Below are 18,760 nucleotides of genomic sequence, written 5' to 3'. Positions count from 1 at the left end.
TAAATTTAATTAACACTTTGCCGTACGCCAGAAAGCTGCACATGCAGTCCACCAGATCGACGAACTCGGCGGTGTATATGTGCGTCAGGAAGTAATGGTAGTGACAGTACTCGACTAATACTAATGTGACGACCCAAAATACCCTGCAGACCAGAACGCAGGATATACCTGGCCAAATACCGAATAGAACGAACATAAATTTCAATGTGCGATTAAGCGTACTCCTACGGGCCATCATTTTTTTTTCATTCTTCCTTCGGTGCCGTCTGTGTAGATGCGTGTCCGTGAAAATGTCACGGGGAAACCGAAGGAAAAGCCTCGGAGAAGCGTGGGAGACTCGCTCTAACGAAATATGTTTCTTTTTCTTTCTTTTCTCCAGTAGTAGTTCGACACGTAATGCGGAATAAACGCGCAGAGACTGCGGGGTCTTAAGAGAAATGCATGCACCCTTGTGCGACCGATCAATGGGAGCTTCTCATTAAATATTTATCTTTGCGCGCGAAATGCATCTTCAAATACGTTCGTCTCGCCGTTTTTCGCAACCTCGATGCGAGAAAAGCGAAAATATCATCTCTCCTTTGTCGCGTGCTGTTATCGCTGTTGAGTTACAACCGAGCTACGCACTTTAAATATGCAGTAATTCTTGCGGACGTAGATACAGCATGGTATATGTCCACGCGAGAGTCACTTGTCGTAATCCCTCATCGTTCGCCGGAAGAACAGCCCGGAGGAAGTGGACAACTTATTGAATCGAAATTGAAATATTGAATAAAATCGAAAAACTATGTGCGACGTTATGTGCGAGTACGCGTCGCCTCCGATGTAGATGCGTTCGTGCAGCGGCAATGTTTCATATATACAGTTACGAAGTGACTGGATTTGCAATTGCTAGTGAAGGTGCATGTGAAACGATTATGCGTGTTGTACAGGACGGTGTGCTTTTTGTTGAAGAACTACTGTTATCTAATGTACGCCGATTTTCTTCACAAAATCCTATTGGAGCGGAAGGATATCGTGAGAAGGTAATCTTTAGCTGAATTGCCTTAACAAATATGCGTTAGATCAATGTCAATCAATCAAACGTGCACAATTTGTACAAGACATTATACTGCGCTGAATGAGGTTTGTGTGGCTACTGCCAGTAAAGAAGTAGGTGCATTGGTTGCGTCGCAACGAGTGAGAGCGAAGCGGAGAGTGGTGTTTCTGCTCTGATGTTCGATGTATTTCAGAAAGAACGATTCTCGAACGATTGTCACGTCTTTTCCCTGTATTTTAGAAAAAATATGTTCTTTATTGTACTATGTGCGAGTTTATAACCAGTGATTTTTACGAGTAATCCGATGTCCCGCGACTATGGTTCGTTAAAAAGAAATCATCCAGCAGGGTTTGACTTTTCATTGCATCGCCAACAGCACCGACAAGTACGATCCAGAGGCTTTCATGATCTACAAAAATATTGTGTTTTAAATTAGTGGTGAAAGAAATCCTATAATTCATAATAATAAATCACAGGATTTCGTGGTGAAAATTTTGTATGCGCGATAATTATGGGCGATTGAAGAATATCTGAAGAATATCTGAATAACTGTGAAACCAAGTAGTTCTCGCGCAAAATTTTGTTCGGAAAGGATAATCGTTACGAGCTGTGCGTGTGAATCTTACATCCGCGAAGGATTCTAAGGAAAGATCCATCATCTTGCCGGCTGTGAGCGTCAGTTGCTTCTGCGATCGTAATATAATGAACAACAAAATCCGGCCGTCACTGGGCACCAAATCGTACCACGCGATGTTGTAAGCTGCGATGCTGATCAATTTGCTCTAAAAAGACGAATGGAAACGATATAATCATTTTCGAAGGTTTAAAACGGTATTCGATATAATTTGCATTTTCATGGTGATTTTCGAGATTTACATATGCCTGCAGTTCTGATAAGTTCTTTTATTGTAATTAATCTTTTGTGTTTCTTTCTTTACATGCTACCAACATTTATACTGTTGTAATGACAATGATAGAGTTTCATTTTTGACAATAAATGGAAAGCAAGGGGAAGAGAGTACGTGTAGCCTTTGAAAATCGCCCCGAAAATGTTAATAGTTTCGAGTACTGCTTTGAAACATTAAATATCGTAGTCACTTGTTCGTCATTGTCGCGATTGTTCTCTCGTCGCTAACCTTGTTACTCAGATATTCCCCGGCAAAGCAAAATATAAAAGCTTCGAGGTTCGTTATGGTGTAGAAAAAAAGGGACGACACTATCTGCTCTTCCGCGTTCGGACTGCCGATCGCCTGTAATATCGTACAGAAACGATGTGCGGAAAGTCATTTGATACATTTACGAATAGCACACAATGTTACACGGAACAGATATACGTGATAAGAAGCGATAGGGAGAGAGAATTAATAGAGAATAAAATATATAATTTGTGTATTGAAAAATGTATAAAAATTTAGTAAAATCACATCGTATACGGAGACATGTACGGAGATGATTGTAGCATTTTGATACTTAGATTCGCCTATGTATCTTTCCAATACATGGATTCAACAATCTTACCGTTACAATAAGAAAACCCAATGAACAAATCATTATCATGTTTGACCCGAACTGCATGAACGCGATCAACGTATAGAGATTCTCGATGCTTTTCGAGAACTGGATGATTTTCTGATGCTTCCGTACAATTTGCCCCAGCGTGATGACGATCGATTCCTGTTTGTCCTCATTCGGTTGGGGTATAAGTTGCGTGAACCAGTTACACAGAATCTCCATCTGACCGGCGGCGTGTAACGTCTAAAATCGAAGATTTCGATTATGAAATTAATGAATTCAACAATTACTATCGCATTTGTATGATAGAAAAAATAAGCCCAGTACAGGAAATTGCGTTATCAGAAATAATCATAAATCTGATAACACGGATGATTTCCTTCGGACACAGAATAAGGTTTTACAACACACAACAAAGTAATTCACTTTTCGTTAACTTTAATACAAATGTTATACATAGATTGACGAAAAGAGTATATTTATTTAGAGAAAAAACGTATGATTTCATGTTCCAATAAGAATTGGTGTTGAGTGCCTGGTTATCAATATAATACAAAATTTCATTGCGGCATAGGCGGAGAAAAACATATCAAACTTACTAGACAGTAATTCTAATTATCATGTTAATTATAGATATTCTTCTCCCTCTCCCTAATAACGAGATCGCCAATGTGTGCTCAACTCACCAAACTCAACAATAATACGTTCGTCACGCCTGCTGCCCAACCGCACATAATCAAAAATAAGAATTGTACGATTAATATTGTTCTGTACACGAGTTGCGTGTTAACGTCGAAGGGGAAATCTAATTTGTTGACATAGGACAGTTCCGCCGTGTGGTCAGTGACGTCGACAGTGATATTGTCCAATATAATGCCGAGGCAGTACGCGACGATCGACATCGTATGGAGAATGACTATCGAGTTCATGATGCGATCCGATATTTTCGCCTTACACTCCGTCTCGCGAAGTTCAACATCGCTCTTAGCGCAATCATCCCAATCGTCCGACATCATCGACAATATCTCGATGAAATTTCTGTGGACGATCATGTTCTTCGATCATGCGTGATAACGGGATCATTCTAATTTCACGTGCTTTGGGAATCGCTTGGGTTTCCGAAAAAAGTCGTAGCTCCAAAAATTGACAATGCTATCAAAGTTATGTCATCAGTGAACACGCATAACGCGATACGAGTAATCAGGAGTCATACGTACCTTAACGTCATACATGCTTACAACTGGATTTGCCATTTATTATGATTATTTCATAATTAGGATTACTCGTACGATTTTCAACTTTACACACAATATCTAAAGTTAAAAATCGTTGGAAACCCCAATGAATTACACTTATATTGACCTACCTTTACAGGAATTTGTTCTTCGGAATACTAAGTAAATTTTGTTTTAATAATAACGGTAATAAGTAGACGCTAGGATATATATGACGTCTGGTGCATGTTGCACTTACTGTTGATTAAACCAAAACAGGATAAACTTAATTAACACTTTGCCATACGCCAGGAAGCTGCACATGCAGTCCATCAGATTGAGAAACTCGGCGGTATATATATGCGTTAGAAAATAATGGTAATGACAGTACTCGATGAATGCTAAGGTGGAGACCCAAAATACCCTGCAGGCCAGAACGTAGGACATGCCCGGCCAAATACCGAACAGAACGAACATAAACTTTAGCGTGCGATTAAGCGTGCTTCTACGGGCTATTATTTTCTTCATTCTCCCCTTGGTGCCGCCTGTGTAAATACGAGCGCGAGTCCGTCAAAGCGTCACGGGGAACGAAAAGCTTTGGGAAAGCGAGGGGAGACTCGCTCTGACAAAATATATTTCTTTCTCTTTTTTTTCGACGTTGGCCCGACGCGTATCGCGGGGTAAACGCGTAGAGACTGGGAGGTCTTAAGAGGTCATGATCGACCAATGGGAGCTTCTCATTAAATATTTTTCATCATGCCGTACGCTCGAAGTGTACCCTCAAATACGTTTGTCTTGCGGCTTTTCGCAACCTCGATACGAGAAAAGCGAGCAAGGTATCATCTCTTTTTCGTCGCGTGCTGCTCTCGCTGTTGAGCTACAATCGCGAGCTACGCGGTTTAAATATGCATTGATTCGTGCGGACGTAGATACAGGATGGTATATGTCCACGCGGGGATCGCCGGCCGGTGACCCCTCGCTGCTCGCCAGAAAGTTTCGCAGCCCGGAGGAAACGGACAGTCTAATGAAGAATCGGAAAATTGAACGCGATGTTACGTTCGGATACGCATCGCCTTCGATGCTCGACATACGTGCGTTTGTGTCGCAGCGGTATCCCATGTACGAAGTGACCGTATCTGCAATTGTAAGTGAAAGTGCACCTGGAACGATTACGTGTGTTATACGGGCAGACGGAAAATTTCTTCGACGTATCCCAGGAAGGACGATTATAACGTATTCTCGGATGATCATAACGTATTTTGTCTGTATTTTAGAAAAAATATGTCATTTATTGTATAATGTTTATAACTAGTAATTTTTACGAGTAACTCGACGTTCCGCGACTATAGTTTATTAAAAATAAATCGTCCAGCCGAGTTTGACCTTTCATTGCATCGCCAACAGCACCGACAAGTACGATCCAGAGGCATTCATGATCTAAAAAAATATTGCCTCTTTAATTACTGGTAAAAGAAATCTTGTAATTCACAATATCGTCATAGGATAGCTTTTCGCAGGGGAAATATTGTACGTGCAGCGATCAGGTGCGAATGAAGAATAACTGTGGAAACAGTAGTTCTCTCGCTAAGTTTCGTCCAGAAAAAGTATGTGTAATCGGCTCGGAGCATTATATGTGCGCAAAGTTACGCGTTACGAGCTGTGCGTGTAAATCTTACACTGGCGAAGGATTCTAAGGAGAGATCCATCATCTTGCCGGCTGTGAGCGTCAGTTGCCTCTGCGATCGTAATATAACAAACAACAGAACTTTGCTCTCTCTGAGCTCCAAATCGTACCACGCGGTGTTGTACGCCGCAACGCCGATTAATTTGCTCTGCGAATATAGAAACGATGAAATCGTTCTCGAACGTTTGAAACAGCGTTCGAAATTACTTGCACTTTACAGGAGATTTCCAAGAGTTACGTTTATTTTCTTCCCCTTACCTTCTAGTTCATATCGAAATTAGGGTTTGCCGTTGTAATTATAACAGCATAAATGTGTTGGTAAACTAGCCTTTGAACGTCGTCTTGAAAGGGCAAGTAATTCCGGGCACTGTTTAAAACACCGAATATTGTGATGTCGTCACTTGTTTGTCATTGTCACGATTATTCAATTTTCGTTGCTTACCTTGTTGCTCAGATATTCCCCGGCGTAGCAAAATATAAACGCTTCGATATTCGTTATAGCGTAGAACAAGAGGGACCGCGTTATCTGCTCTGTCGCGTTGGGGCTGCCGATTGCCTGCAATATCGTACAAACGACGCGTGGACAGTTATTTGATGCTTTTGTAAACGGCACGTCACAATTTTCTACGTCACAGACGTATGTGATATGGGAGCCGTGATAAAAGATAACACAGAGAGAGAATTAATAGAGAATAAAATATATAATTTGCGTATTCAAGAACAGACGTTTAATAAAATCACGCCGTATATAGAGACATGTACCGAGATGATTGTAACATTTTGATACTTAGATTCGTATATATATCATTCCACTATATATAATATTCACTATACGCAGTAGATCTTACATACAGATCTTACCGTTACGACAAGAAAACCCAATGAACAAATCAGTATCAGGTTTGATCCGAATTGCAGTAACGCAATCTGAGTGTAGAGGTTTTCGATGCTTTCTGAAAAGTCGATGATTTTCTGATGTTTCCGTACAATCTGATTTAGCGTAACATCGATCGATTTATATTTGTCCTCATTCGCTAGGGGTATAAGTTGTGTGAACCAGTTGCGCAGAATTTCCATCTGACCGGCGGCGTGTAACGTCTAAAATTGAAGATTTCGTTTATGAAATTGATGAAACTTCGCGGCTGACTATCATATTTGACAATAAAAAGGATATGTGCACTTTCGATTGCGAGACGCAGAACAATGTTTTGTGTGTAACATATAAATAATTGTTATAATATACTTTAAACACACGATAAACACATTGACTGTCAAAATAATTAGAGGTAACCGGCATCTTATTATTCAGTGATCCCATAAAAGTCATTGATACTCACAATGAGATAAATCAAAATATATGTATATGTGCCTACGTGTGCACGTATGTATGTGTGTATGTAAATGTAAGATATAAATTAAACATATTTCATTACTTAAAATTATTATTACTTAGTATCTTGTAAGTGTTAGATGCTTGTTATTAGTGGAGTGTCAATTACGTGTACACTGTTATTATCCAAATTATTTTGGTTCCCCAGTTTCTTCGGATATTATCCGGCCATTTTTAAAGTTACCTTTTATCCAGTTATTTATTCTTATTATTATTCTTCTTATTTATTTCAAGCCATTTTGTAAAACTATTAAAAAAGTACATATTTTTCAAGATATTTCTGAAACCGATATATTTTTATATCAAAATGTATCGAAATAAAAAAGAAACATCCAACGAAGATTTCACTTTTCGTTGATGTTAGCGCAGATATACGCAGATTGACGAAAAGAATATATTCATGTGAAGAAAATTTCCTGTTTTCATTTAAAAAAGACAGGATTGGTTTCGAGTGCTTAGTTATAGTAAGCATAGTATAAAATTTTATTGCGGCGCAGGCGGCGAGACATATAGCAAACTTGCCGGACAGTCAATGTGTTAATTCTAATTGTCAATAAACATTAATTATAGTTAGTCCCCCGAGCTCGCCAATATGCGCTCGACTCACCAGACTCAACAATAATACGTTCGTCACGCCGGCTGCCCAGCAGCACATTATCATGTACAAGTATTCTACGATTAATATGGTTCTGTACATCAGTTGCGTGTTAACATTGAAGGGGATATCTAACTTGTTGACATAGGGCAGCTCCGTGGTGCGGTCGGTGACATCGACGTCATCTATGACAACGCCGGTGCAATACGCGATGATCGTTATCGTGTGTAGCATGACTATCGAGTTCATGATACGATCCGATATTTTCGCCTTACATTCCGTCTCGCGAAGTTCGATGTCGTTCTTGGCGCAATCGTCCCAGTCGTCTGACATCATCGACAAGATCTCGACGAAGTTTCTGTGGACGATCGTGTTCGCCGATTATGCGATCACATGTGAGGATAATCCAAATTTTACACGCTCCGGTTTTCGCGAAAAAAAATACAGCGTCAAAAAATTGTCAACTATGAAAATAGCTCTCGATTTTTTGTATCTGTCTCAAGCTATCGAAGTATTGTTGTTGGTAGAAACTCATATCGCGATACGAGTAACCAGGCGTCATGTATACCTTAACATTATAACCACTATTACAGTTTATTATGATTATTATGATTATATTATAACTAGGGTTACACTTGTACGATTTTCAACTCTACGCACAATACATAAGATTGAAAATCGTGGGAAATCCTAACGTATTATACTTACATTGACTCTCACCCTCGAGAGGACTTGTTTTTCAGAACACCGAATATAAATTATGTCCTGACAATAACGACAATATGTAAGCGCTAAGGCATATATGACGTCTGGTGCACACTGCACTTACTGTTGATTCAGCCAAAACAGGATAAACTTAATTAACACTTTGGCGTGTGCCAGGAAACTGCACAAGCAGTCCATCAAATCGAGAAGCTCGGCGGTGTATATATGCGTCAGAAAATAATGATAATGACAATACTCGACGAACGCTAACGTGACGACCCAAAATATCCTGCAGACCACAACGCACGACATGCCCGGCCAAATACCGAACAGAACAAACATAAATTTCAGCGTGCGATTAAGCGTACTCCTACGGGCCATCATTTTTTTCTTTCTCTCCCTGGTGTCACTTGTGTGGATACGAGTCCGTTAAAGCGTCACGGGGAAACCGAATGAAAAGCCTCAGAAAATCGAGGGAGACTCTGACAAAATGTTTCTTTTTCTTTTTTCCGATGATGGACCGACTTGTATTGCGGAATAAACGTGTACAGACTGGGAGGTCTTAAGAGGTCATGTAATGCGTGCATTCTTAGGCGATCGATCCATGGGAGCCTCTCATTAAATATTTTCCATCATGCCATGTGTACGCGAGACACCCTCGAAACGTTCGTTTTGCAACTTTTCGCAAGCTCGATGCGAGAAAAGCGAATAAGGTAGTCATCGTTGCTTTGTCGCGTGCTGTTGTTATTGCAACTGATCTACAACCGTGAGCTACGCGGCTTAAATATGCAATGATTCGTGCGGACATAGGTAGAGGGTGGCATATGCATGCGCGGAGGTCACCGGTGGTGACCCTTCGCCGCCCGCCGGAAAATTTCGCAGTCCGAAGAATAGCCTAGTGAAGGGTCGAAAAAAAAGCGCGACGTTATGCGCGAGTATTCATCGCCTCCGATGCTCGGTGTAGATGCGCGTTCGTGCAGCGGCGATGTTTTTTATAGAATTACGAAGTGACTGGATCTACAATTGCAAGTAAAAGTACACGTGGGACGTGGATCCCGTGTGTTGCGCGAGTAGGTCAAAAATTTGTTCAATATCGAGCACAATGAGGTGTGTAACGAGTTCCTTGTTTCAAATCATCCGATTTTCCGGGCACGCGGATATTGAAATTGTAACGCACCGAAAACACGTGACGCACGTGTATGATCAGTCCAAATGAAAGGCACGAAAATCATGTTGAATCGTTCTAATTTTTGTCGACATAAGTTTAATCTTTGATTAAATGATTAATTGTGCAACTATCGATAGTGTCATGTTACGTGATTATTTATTATCTCGTAGCGATTGCAACGGAGATATAAAGGTGTTTCAATATAAAACAACTAAAGCCAGCCTTGTCTCAATCGTTTTATATTTTTCTAAGCACTAGTTGTTTTAAAAAAATTTTTGTTCTAATATGGCCTTAGTTGTTTTATATTGAAATGCCTATATATATATTCATCATAAAGATGTTCTTATTTATTGAATTAACAGGTGCAAATATTATATTTGTAACTGTTGCTCCAAATTATCTTGTATATTTCGTATGAATTTTACATTAGTAAACTTCAAGGAGATATTAACTATCTTTCCAGCATTAAAGAGCGAGTTGCCTCTGTGCTCTTAACATCATGAGTATTAAAGTACAGCCGCTTTGGGGACTTAAATTATACCATTCTGTGCGCTTTAACTTCGATCATTTTATTCTGCGAAAGTAGGAACAGCTGAGACTGTTAATACTCTTATGGTATTTGCGAATATTTCTTCAATGCGAACTTCCAAAGTAACACATTATTGATTATTGTTGCAGATATTGTTTTTATTGTTGCAGATTTTTGTCTCTGACCTTTCAGGCCTTCAGGCCTTATTTCTCTTTTCTTATATCCTCCTGTGAAGCATTATATAAAAGTTTCCAAATTCGTTGCAATTTAAAGTAAAAGAGATTTCATTATTTGCTTCGTTACAACGGAGTTACCGATTGGCTGTAATAGAGAAACGATACGTAGAAGATTATTGAAACAGCTCGGGGGTTATAAGTAAAAATGATTATATGTAAGAAAGTTCAATGGAGGACAAGTAAAATTTAGTATATACGTTACATGTGTTAATATCCAGGTGGCTAATTATAGAAATAATTGTAAGAAGTAATTATAGAAATAATTATATGTATATGTGTGTGTGTGTGTGTGTATAGAATCGAATTATTTTTATCTATAATCGATCTTTTACTTATAGTTACGACAAAAAATATCAAGGTGCAAGTCCGCAAACGTTCGCGGCGAATAGCAGTGACATGATGTACGTGTACAAATTCTCAAGTTACTCCGAGAACATGATCGTTTTCTGATATTTTCGAAGAATTTTACTCATCGTGATAAGAACGAATTCGCGTTTTCTTCTCCTCTGACCTTCCTTCAGCACCAGTTCGCTCAGCCAACAAAGCAGGATGTTCATTTGATCGCTTACATACGGAACCTGAAAATAATTATTCTACCGCCTATTAGAAAATAATTAGAGCCAGAAGAAATATAGGAGAAGAGACAAAGAGGGAAAGAGAGGAAGAGAAGGAAATATCATTAGCCGACCTTTGAAAGATGAAACGATACGCAACGTGTTAAACAACGTTACGAGAAGGTGTCGCTCAGTTACTATCATTCCACGATAGTTGCGTATTGTTCGTAACAAGAGCCTGCCTCGTCGCAACTTACCAAAATCAAGAGTATGATGTTCACTAAGCCGGCTTCGTATTCGGTCATCAAGAGAGATACGTGAATTGAGTGTGCACCAGTGCTTTGTACCTGAATTCCGAATGTATGTTGACAGAAAGCTTCACCTTTAAGAGCAAAGGTAACATAATCTCATGATCGTTCACGTCCACGTCCTCGAAAATGATCCCGATGCTGTACGCGGAAGGATGTGCTGTCGTATCAATAGAATCAGTCAACAGAGCCCTAATTGAAATGAATCTTTTTAATCCAATAGCAATATTATTGAAACTAATATATCATACATTGTTTTGATAACTCGAGTGTTAGTTACAATAATATCAAATCAAGAAAATTCACTCCAATTACGGCATTGTTGACCAATTCTATCGATGCAACAGTATTTTTTCGGTGTAACGTATAACGATTATTATCGCGCAAAAATTGACTATCATGCATTCATAATGCAACTCGATATTTTTATTTTGCATTTTGCTTCGTGCGTATTGGCATCATTATCAGTACTATCATCCCAGTTCTTCGTTATCATCGATAAGGTTTTCCCTTGGATAATTTTTGTGAATAATTAAAATCCTCTTTTGCTCCTCGAATATGCGTCGAACCTTTTTGTAAATTTGGGAAAGGGGAACGTGAAAAGGGGATGTGAAAAGGGAACATATAAGGGTCATCCTTTCTTTATTTTTGCTTGTTGTCAAACTGCCAATTATTCCGTTTAAATATGTAATGATTCGTACGGACGTAGATATAACGGTGCAAATATAATAAAATATACAAATATTTTTTAGATATTTTTTCTCTCAGCGTAAAAAAGTAAATTTTGTTTTACCCGTGACAATTGATATGCCGTAACATCTTTTTTTTACAGCGTCTTTCTGGTGAACACAGATGAGGAATGCATTGTTTGAAATGGGGAGATGAAATTGCAAGTGGAAGTATAGATGGATCGATCGCATTGTAATAATAAGGGTACGGACGTACGCGAAGAATTTCTCATATTGAATTCTCTGGCGAGTAACAAGCGTTATTGATCTCGAATTATCCGGTCACTAGCGCCCAACAACTTTCTCATTACACAGAAAGCGTAGAAGCGTGCGTAAACTGGTGCAAATCGAGAAAAACGTAGAATTGCATTGAATCGCTGCAGTCTTTCTTTATCAACGTTTTCATCATCTTCATTACATGATTTTTACTCTTATTAATTGCGAAAAAGTCGGTGTATCACAATCTTGTATGATTTATTTTATGTCTCACAGTAAACAAAGACGCGTTGAGGTTGGTTTATTTTTTCATATCGCTTTTTTAAAAAATCACCATAGTCGCGGAGCGTATCAGCGTATGGAAAAATATGTTGCGCTATTATTGTCTATCACTAGTGAGGACTTATTTAAACAGCATGCGATATATGCGTTTCACGACTACTGCTTAATAATCTTCCGACCGAACGGTATGTGTGTGTTCATTGCATCGCCAATAAGACCGACAAATACGATCCCGAGGCTTTCATGATCTATAATGAGTTATGCTCTTTATATTACATATTAATATGATCTTTTAAATCTTTTGTTACACTCTATATTATGAAAAAGCACTATTAAAAAAATATGCTTTAAAATGTCGACAAACAATTTTACCAAGAAGAGAGATCGCCGTGGAGAGATTTTACGAGCGTAATATTCGGAAAAGATTTATACGCGCAAACGAGAAGCGAATTTTTTATGTAGAAAAAGAAACGAGCACAAACAGCGTGTTTGCAATCACTGTTCGAAATGATGTTGCGTATTACGCGCGAGTCTTACGTTTGTAAAAGATTCTAAAGAGAGGTCCATTATTTTCCCAACTGTGAGCGTTAATTGCTTCTGTGCTCTTAATATTACGAATATTAAAGGACGGCTGTTTTCAGGTTTTAATTCGTACCATGCGCAATTGTACGCCGCGGTTCCGATCGCTTTGCTCTGCAAAAATAATTAATCAATTAGAGATAATCGGGACGCTGCCTTATAAATATCTACGGCATTTGTAATCGTTGCTTTAATACGCAAACAGACTCGAAGCAATCCGTTGCCGGGTTTATTTATGTCACAGACATATTGCGCGTCTCGCCTCTAACCTTGTTTTTCAGATATTCACCGGCGAAGCAAAATATGAACGCTTCCAGATTCGTCACAGTGTAAAATAAAAGAGACCTCACTATTTGCTCCGTCGCATCGGGGCTGCCGATCGCCTGTAATATCGAAGCATCGGGGCGAAAGAATTACTGAAACCGCCGGCCGGAGTTACAATAAATCGATATCCCGCCTGTAATGTATGTAAGAAAGCGCGAGAGAAGGAGGGAGGAATTATCGAGACGCAATAACGGGAACGGACGCGCCGGAAATCGGGAATGCGATCGATCGGTTTCCACCGAATTAAACATTTATATATTTATATATTTTCATTCGCGGATATATACAGCGACTCGAGACTCACGGTCACGATGAGGAACGCCAACGAGCATATCAGCACGGTGTTGGACATGAATTGCACCAGCGCGATATACGTGTACAGATCATCGATGTACCCCGAAAAGTTGATTATTCTCTGATGTTTCCGTATGATTTTGTTCGTCGTATTAACGATCGGTTCGCGTCTCTCCCGCTCGGGCACGAGCTCGGCCAACCAACTGCGTAGGACATCCATTTGGCCGCCCACGTGCAGAGTCTGAAATAATAACTCCGTCGGTCTCCATTAAACATGATTAGAGCTCGGAAAGGATTCGCGCGCACGGACGATGAGCAGCGAGAGGAACAGCGAAAGAGACAAAAAAAGAGCAATTACACGCGACGTTACTCACCTCATGTTATAATTTGGAGAAGTGCGCGCTACTCACGGGCAAACCGGGCGACTGTTCGTCGCAGCGACTTACCAAGGCTAAAAGCAGCGAGTTCAGTAATCCGGTGCCGCAGCCGGACATGATGAGGTGTACGAACTGCGCGCTCAACAGCAGTCTGTACGTGCGCTTCGTGCTTATGTCGACAGGAATGCTCACTTTCAGGAGAAGCGGCAATTCCGCCTGCTCATCGGTAAAATCGACATCGGCCAGCAGTATGCCAGCGCTGTACGCCACGATGGTCAGCACGTGAAGAGTGAACATCGCGTTGGTGATGCGGGACGACAATTTCGCCTTACTCGTCGTCTCACGCATGTCGATCGCGCTGTTAGCGCAATCGTCCCAGTCCTCCGCCATTATCGTCAACATTCGCATGAATTTTCTGCGCAACGACACAATCGTCAGGCAATCTGCGTGTTATTCCGCGAGTTTCCGCTGCGGAAATGAACGTCGCGCGGCAGCCGATCATTTTTCTCGCGGTCGTACGAGAGCACGTGGTCGGCTCGCCTTACTCACCGTTGGTTCCACCAAAATATAACCAATTTCGTGCTGAACTTCACCTGCGTGAGGAAGCTACTGAAACAGTCTATCAGGTCGAACAGATCGTTAGAGTGCAGGTGCAGCAGTAAGTATCGGTAATGGCAGACATCGTCTATGCCTAACGCGATGACCCAATACGCCCTGCAGATCGCAATGCCCGGCGTGGTCGGCCATACGCCGCACACGGTGAGCATTAATTGCAATGTGCGATTAATTGTACTTCTGCGAGTCATTATGCCTTAGTTCGCTCTCGTGAACGGGGAAGAACATCGAGGCGCATGTGAACGGCCACCTTTACAAGGAGGGATAAAAGGGAGAGAGGAAGAGATAGACAAGTGGAGGGAGAGAACTGTGTGATCCCAATGGATTTGCGGATGGATCTCCTAATAACGGCTCGACGTATATCATAGGATACCAGAATAAAGACTGGGAGGTCCCGAAAGGTCATGAAATGAGCGCACCCTCGGCTGCTCGACCAATCGGAGCTCCTCATTAAATATTTTTATGCCTTGCCATGCACACAGTCCCCCTCCTCTCCACTGGATACAAGCTCGATGTAGATTTTCGCGACACTGATATTCGAAAAGGGAAGGCAGCGATTACTCTCTCCTTCTCTCTCCCCTCCCCTCTCGCTCTTTCTCTTTCTCTCTTTTGAACACCGATGATGCGCACTATTCTCTTGTTTAAATATACAACAATGTGTGCGGCCGTAGATCCGTGCGTCGGCGAACGCGGTACTTTGCGCGGTTAGTCGCGTTCGTTGCACTTGAGAGAAGTTTCCAAGTCAAGAGGATGCGGATGAGGCGTCCCGGATGCCGCCGGAAGTGCACGCTTGTTCCTGCGTGCTACAGTTGATGGAGAGAGAGAGAGAGAGAAAGCTCTCGCGTTTATAAGAAATCAACAAGTGTCCGTGAGCTGGTTAACGTGAATGAAAGACTACTGCACGTGAAACGATTCGACGCAGCTTCGATATTTGATATTAAGTATGCGGAAACAAATGTATCTTAAGGCTAGTGATTTTATCCCTGCTTTACAAATGGACGAAACTGCCCGAGCCACCGGATTGAATCCTTTATTCATTGTGCAACGGATAATGTTACTTCGTGAGTTCCGGTATATCAGGTTCTATGAAGGAATTTCTATATGAACAACGACGAATCGGAGAAGACTATAGCTTTGTATTATTTCACAATCGCGCGTTTCGCGTAACTGCGACTTTCGTACTAACTAGCGACAGGATAACACAGGATTATGTCACTGTGCACTTGCATCACACTAGTGAAGACATGTTCGCACGTCCCTCGAGATACATGCTTCATGACTATATTGCTCAGAATTTCTCAAACCGAACGCGATGCTCATTGCATCGCCAGTAGCACCGACATGTACGATCCCGAAGCTTTCATGATCTATATACAATAAGGTAGTTTCCTTTAATTAAAGATTAATGTGTTTCTCTATTCTCTTGTAATTTTTACTAGTATTGTGGTAAAAAAAAGGTGCTCTTTAAATATTGTTACACGCGATAGATTGCACGTGATTTCTTCGGAAAGAAATCATGTGAGGAGACAGACTGTTACTCGGAATGATTTTGCGTACTAAATCTTACACTCGTGAACGATTCTAACGAGAGATCCATCATTTTCCCCACTGTGAGCGTCAGTTGTTTCTGCGCTCTTAATATCACGAGTATCAAGATCCGACTGTTCTCGGGTTTCAGTTCGTACCATGCGGAATTGTACGCCGCAGTTCCCACCTCCTTGCTCTGTGTGTACAAATAGTAATTAGCAGGTTGCCCAGAATCTCTTGCGATTTAACAGGAATGAAGTAATTTGTATTCTTTTTACTAGTCGCGCAATTATCGTCCCTGACCTTGTTTTTCAAATATTCTCCGGCGAAGCAAAATATAAACGCTTCGAGGGTCGTGACGGTATAGAATAAAAGGGACCTTTTTATCTGCTCCGTAGCGTCGGGACTGCCAATCGACTGTAATATCGGAGAGTGGCGTACAGGGAATTATTAAAATGTGCTTGCAAAGCCGTAAGTGGTTTATACTTTTCTACTTAATGTAGTAAAAGAACGTAGAAAAGAAATGAGATTTATAACATATAAATTTAATTTTTCTTAAACATATAAATAAATGGATAAATTTATAAATGTATATATTAATTATTCATATGTAATTATTATGTATTATTCATATATAATTATTTATTCATATGTTTGTAAAAAATTAAAATAAATTTATAAATATAAATATCCTAACATAAATTTATAAATTTATAAATATAAATTCATAATTTATTTATTTAAACTTATTTATTTCACTATATGTATATATCTTTTCATATAAATAAATAAATATATATGTATTTTTTTATATGTAATATTTAACACTTTACTCACAGTTACGATAAGAAACCCCAGAGTGCAAATTAGCAACGTGTTCGATGCGAAATGTACCAACGTGATGTACGTATACAAATCCTCAATGTGCTGGGAAAAGACGATAATTTTCTGATGTTTTTGAATAATTTTGTTGGTCATAATGACGACGGATTCGCGTTTCCGTTCGTTCTCTTTGGGCACAAGCTCGGTCAACCACCAACGCAAAATGTCCATCTGACCGCCCACGTGTAGAATCTGTGAAAATAACAATATCACCGCATATTAAAATAATCCGAAATAGAGAGGAAAATGGTTCGGGGAATTTTTCAAAGAAGATTTCTTTGAGTGGTGAAATGAGACAATTTTTTAGATGCTATTATTAGATCGTTATATCACTACCAGTTGCGAATTGTTCGTAACGAGTACTTGCGTAATTGTAATTTACCAAAGTTAAAAGTAGAGCGTTCACCAAGCCGACCGCACAGCCGGCTATGAAGAGGTACACAAATTGCATGGCTAATAGTGCCTTATATCTCAGTTGCGAGTGTATATCGATAGGTACTTCCACCCTTAAGAGAAGGGGCAGCCAGTTCTCGCGATCGTTGACATCGACGTCGGCGAGAATAATTCCGCTGCTATATGCAACAATCGTTAACCCGTGAAGGGTAACCATCGCGTTAGTGATACGACCTGATAATTTCGCTTTGCACGTTGTCTCATGCGTGCCGATGTCACTGTTGGCGCTGTCGTGCCAGTCTTCCGCCATCATTGTCAACATTTTGACGAACTTTCTGTGAATGAATCGGTAACGTCGATTATGTCGCTGATATTACAATAGACATCGGAACGTTCGCTTTATGAAGATTTATGTCTCTTGTTGTCGCCGGATGTCAGGCAATTATCACAGTGACTCATTTTAACATTTATTTTTTTATGAAATTCAACATTTTCATATATTTCCATGTATTTCCTGTATTTCATATATATTTTATATTTTCATATTTTTCGGAGTACGCAATCACGTTTGCAGTTATAACGACGACTGGTAACGCAATTTTTATACACGGTCAATATCACGAATACTCTCCGTCTAAACGGCCAACTTATGTATTTATTGAAAAAAAAAAAAAATTCGTTACGTTTCGCTTAACGTATTTCGCAAGTTATTCGCAACATCGCTTTGTCAAATCGTATCTCCCCTTACTTACCGCTGATTCAACCAAAAGACCGAGAACTTAGTGATCAATTTGATTTGCGCAATGAAACTGCTAAAGCAGTCCGCCAAATCGAAGAGGTCATCGGTACGCCAGTGGATTAATAAATAACGATAATGACAAAACTCGTCCGTCGCTAATGCAATGATCCAATAAGCCCTGCAGATTATCATGCACCAAGTGCCTGGCCATATACCACATAAAATGAGTAAAACTTTTGTTGTGCGATTGATAGTACTTTTATGGGTCATTGTTCCCTATTCTCTTCTCTCTCCCTCTCTTCCCGTCTGTACGCCAGAGTAGAACCAACAGTCTGAGCGATTATCAGAGAAGGAAGAAAAGTCTATCAATCCCAACGCATGTTTCGAAGACAACACGATATGTATATTACAGAATACCAGCGTAAAGACTGGAAGCACCTAAGAAGTTATCAAATCGTATTCTTACACTGATCGACCAATGGCAACCGCTCATTAAATATTCTTTACTGCGTGTAGTCCTCGCTGTGGAACAGGCTGGGCGATCTCTCCCTCTCTCGGCTACTGGCGATGCAAATCGTCCCGTTTAAATATGCAACGCTTCGTGCGGACGTGGGCACGATGATATACAACTGCGATAGATGGCCAGTCATGCTCTCGACTTCAGAAAAGTTTCGAAGTCAAGAGGGTAAAGAGCCGGCAAAACCGCGAAATGTGGCACGACAGAAGTAGACGTGCACTCTACGTGTTGGTTCGCATGCGACAGCCGTCAAGTGCCAATCGCGGTCATAATTTTGGAGGAATTCAGGAGAGCCCGGTGGATTGTCAGTCGATGTGTGAGGATTCGGCTCGTATATCGGATTGGTGCGAAACTTC

General features: G+C 40.4%; 4 protein-coding genes across 4 annotated transcripts; all 4 read right to left on the bottom strand.

The window, feature by feature from the left end:
- Positions 1–1,394: 1,394 nt before the first annotated feature.
- LOC106747198 (odorant receptor 4-like) lies at positions 1,395–4,290 on the bottom strand. The gene is made up of 6 exons (XM_014624545.1): positions 4,022–4,290; positions 3,235–3,586; positions 2,555–2,791; positions 2,173–2,286; positions 1,663–1,818; positions 1,395–1,445 (listed from the first exon to the last, which is right to left on the bottom strand). Exons 1-6 carry the CDS (start codon positions 4,288–4,290, stop codon positions 1,395–1,397), a joined length of 1,179 nt encoding a protein of 392 aa, XP_014480031.1.
- An 858-nt stretch (positions 4,291–5,148) lies between these two features.
- Positions 5,149–8,517, bottom strand: LOC106747197 (odorant receptor 4-like). Its single transcript, XM_014624544.1, has 6 exons — positions 8,261–8,517; positions 7,444–7,789; positions 6,308–6,544; positions 5,889–6,002; positions 5,439–5,594; positions 5,149–5,199 (listed from the first exon to the last, which is right to left on the bottom strand). Exons 1-6 carry the CDS (start codon positions 8,515–8,517, stop codon positions 5,149–5,151), a joined length of 1,161 nt encoding a protein of 386 aa, XP_014480030.1.
- A 3,837-nt stretch (positions 8,518–12,354) lies between these two features.
- Positions 12,355–14,537, bottom strand: LOC106747196 (odorant receptor 13a-like). The gene is made up of 6 exons (XM_014624543.1): positions 14,281–14,537; positions 13,801–14,146; positions 13,365–13,595; positions 13,006–13,119; positions 12,695–12,850; positions 12,355–12,405 (listed from the first exon to the last, which is right to left on the bottom strand). Exons 1-6 carry the CDS (start codon positions 14,535–14,537, stop codon positions 12,355–12,357), a joined length of 1,155 nt encoding a protein of 384 aa, XP_014480029.1.
- Positions 14,538–15,662: 1,125 nt separating this feature from the next.
- Positions 15,663–18,157, bottom strand: LOC106747205 (odorant receptor 4-like). Its single transcript, XM_014624552.1, has 6 exons — positions 17,901–18,157; positions 17,138–17,483; positions 16,711–16,947; positions 16,177–16,290; positions 15,914–16,069; positions 15,663–15,713 (listed from the first exon to the last, which is right to left on the bottom strand). Exons 1-6 carry the CDS (start codon positions 18,155–18,157, stop codon positions 15,663–15,665), a joined length of 1,161 nt encoding a protein of 386 aa, XP_014480038.1.
- Positions 18,158–18,760: the final 603 nt, after the last annotated feature.

The sequence above is a fragment of the Dinoponera quadriceps genome, unplaced genomic scaffold, assembly GCF_001313825.1.
Source record: "Dinoponera quadriceps isolate SergipeBrazil2010 unplaced genomic scaffold, ASM131382v1 scaffold2131, whole genome shotgun sequence".
Classification (NCBI taxonomy): Eukaryota; Metazoa; Arthropoda; class Insecta; order Hymenoptera; family Formicidae; genus Dinoponera; species Dinoponera quadriceps.
This window is presented reverse-complemented; position numbering and strand designations above follow the sequence as displayed.

Excerpts from the sequence above, each read along its gene's own strand:
- LOC106747198 (XM_014624545.1), bottom strand. The coding sequence starts at position 4,290 with ATGAAGAAAATAATAGCCCGTAGAAGCACGCTTAATCGCACGCTAAAG. Across the intron at positions 2,287-2,554 it reads TGGGTTTTCTTATTGTAACG|GCGATCGGCAGTCCGAACGC; the intron begins GTAAGATTGTTG and ends ACGATATTACAG. Across the intron at positions 1,819-2,172 it reads GGGAATATCTGAGTAACAAG|AGCAAATTGATCAGCATCGC; the intron begins GTTAGCGACGAG and ends TCGTCTTTTTAG.
- LOC106747197 (XM_014624544.1), bottom strand. The coding sequence starts at position 8,517 with ATGGCCCGTAGGAGTACGCTTAATCGCACGCTGAAATTTATGTTTGTT. Across the intron at positions 6,545-7,443 it reads ACGTATTATTGTTGAGTCTG|ACGTTACACGCCGCCGGTCA; the intron begins GTGAGTCGAGCG and ends CTTCAATTTTAG. Across the intron at positions 6,003-6,307 it reads TGGGTTTTCTTGTCGTAACG|GCAATCGGCAGCCCCAACGC; the intron begins GTAAGATCTGTA and ends ACGATATTGCAG.
- LOC106747196 (XM_014624543.1), bottom strand. The coding sequence starts at position 14,537 with ATGACTCGCAGAAGTACAATTAATCGCACATTGCAATTAATGCTCACC. Across the intron at positions 13,120-13,364 it reads TGGCGTTCCTCATCGTGACC|GCGATCGGCAGCCCCGATGC; the intron begins GTGAGTCTCGAG and ends TCGATATTACAG. Across the intron at positions 12,851-13,005 it reads GTGAATATCTGAAAAACAAG|AGCAAAGCGATCGGAACCGC; the intron begins GTTAGAGGCGAG and ends TTATTTTTGCAG.
- LOC106747205 (XM_014624552.1), bottom strand. The coding sequence starts at position 18,157 with ATGACCCATAAAAGTACTATCAATCGCACAACAAAAGTTTTACTCATT. Across the intron at positions 17,484-17,900 it reads GTCTTTTGGTTGAATCAGCG|AAAGTTCGTCAAAATGTTGA; the intron begins GTAAGTAAGGGG and ends ATTCATTCACAG. Across the intron at positions 16,948-17,137 it reads ACGCTCTACTTTTAACTTTG|ATTCTACACGTGGGCGGTCA; the intron begins GTAAATTACAAT and ends TTATTTTCACAG.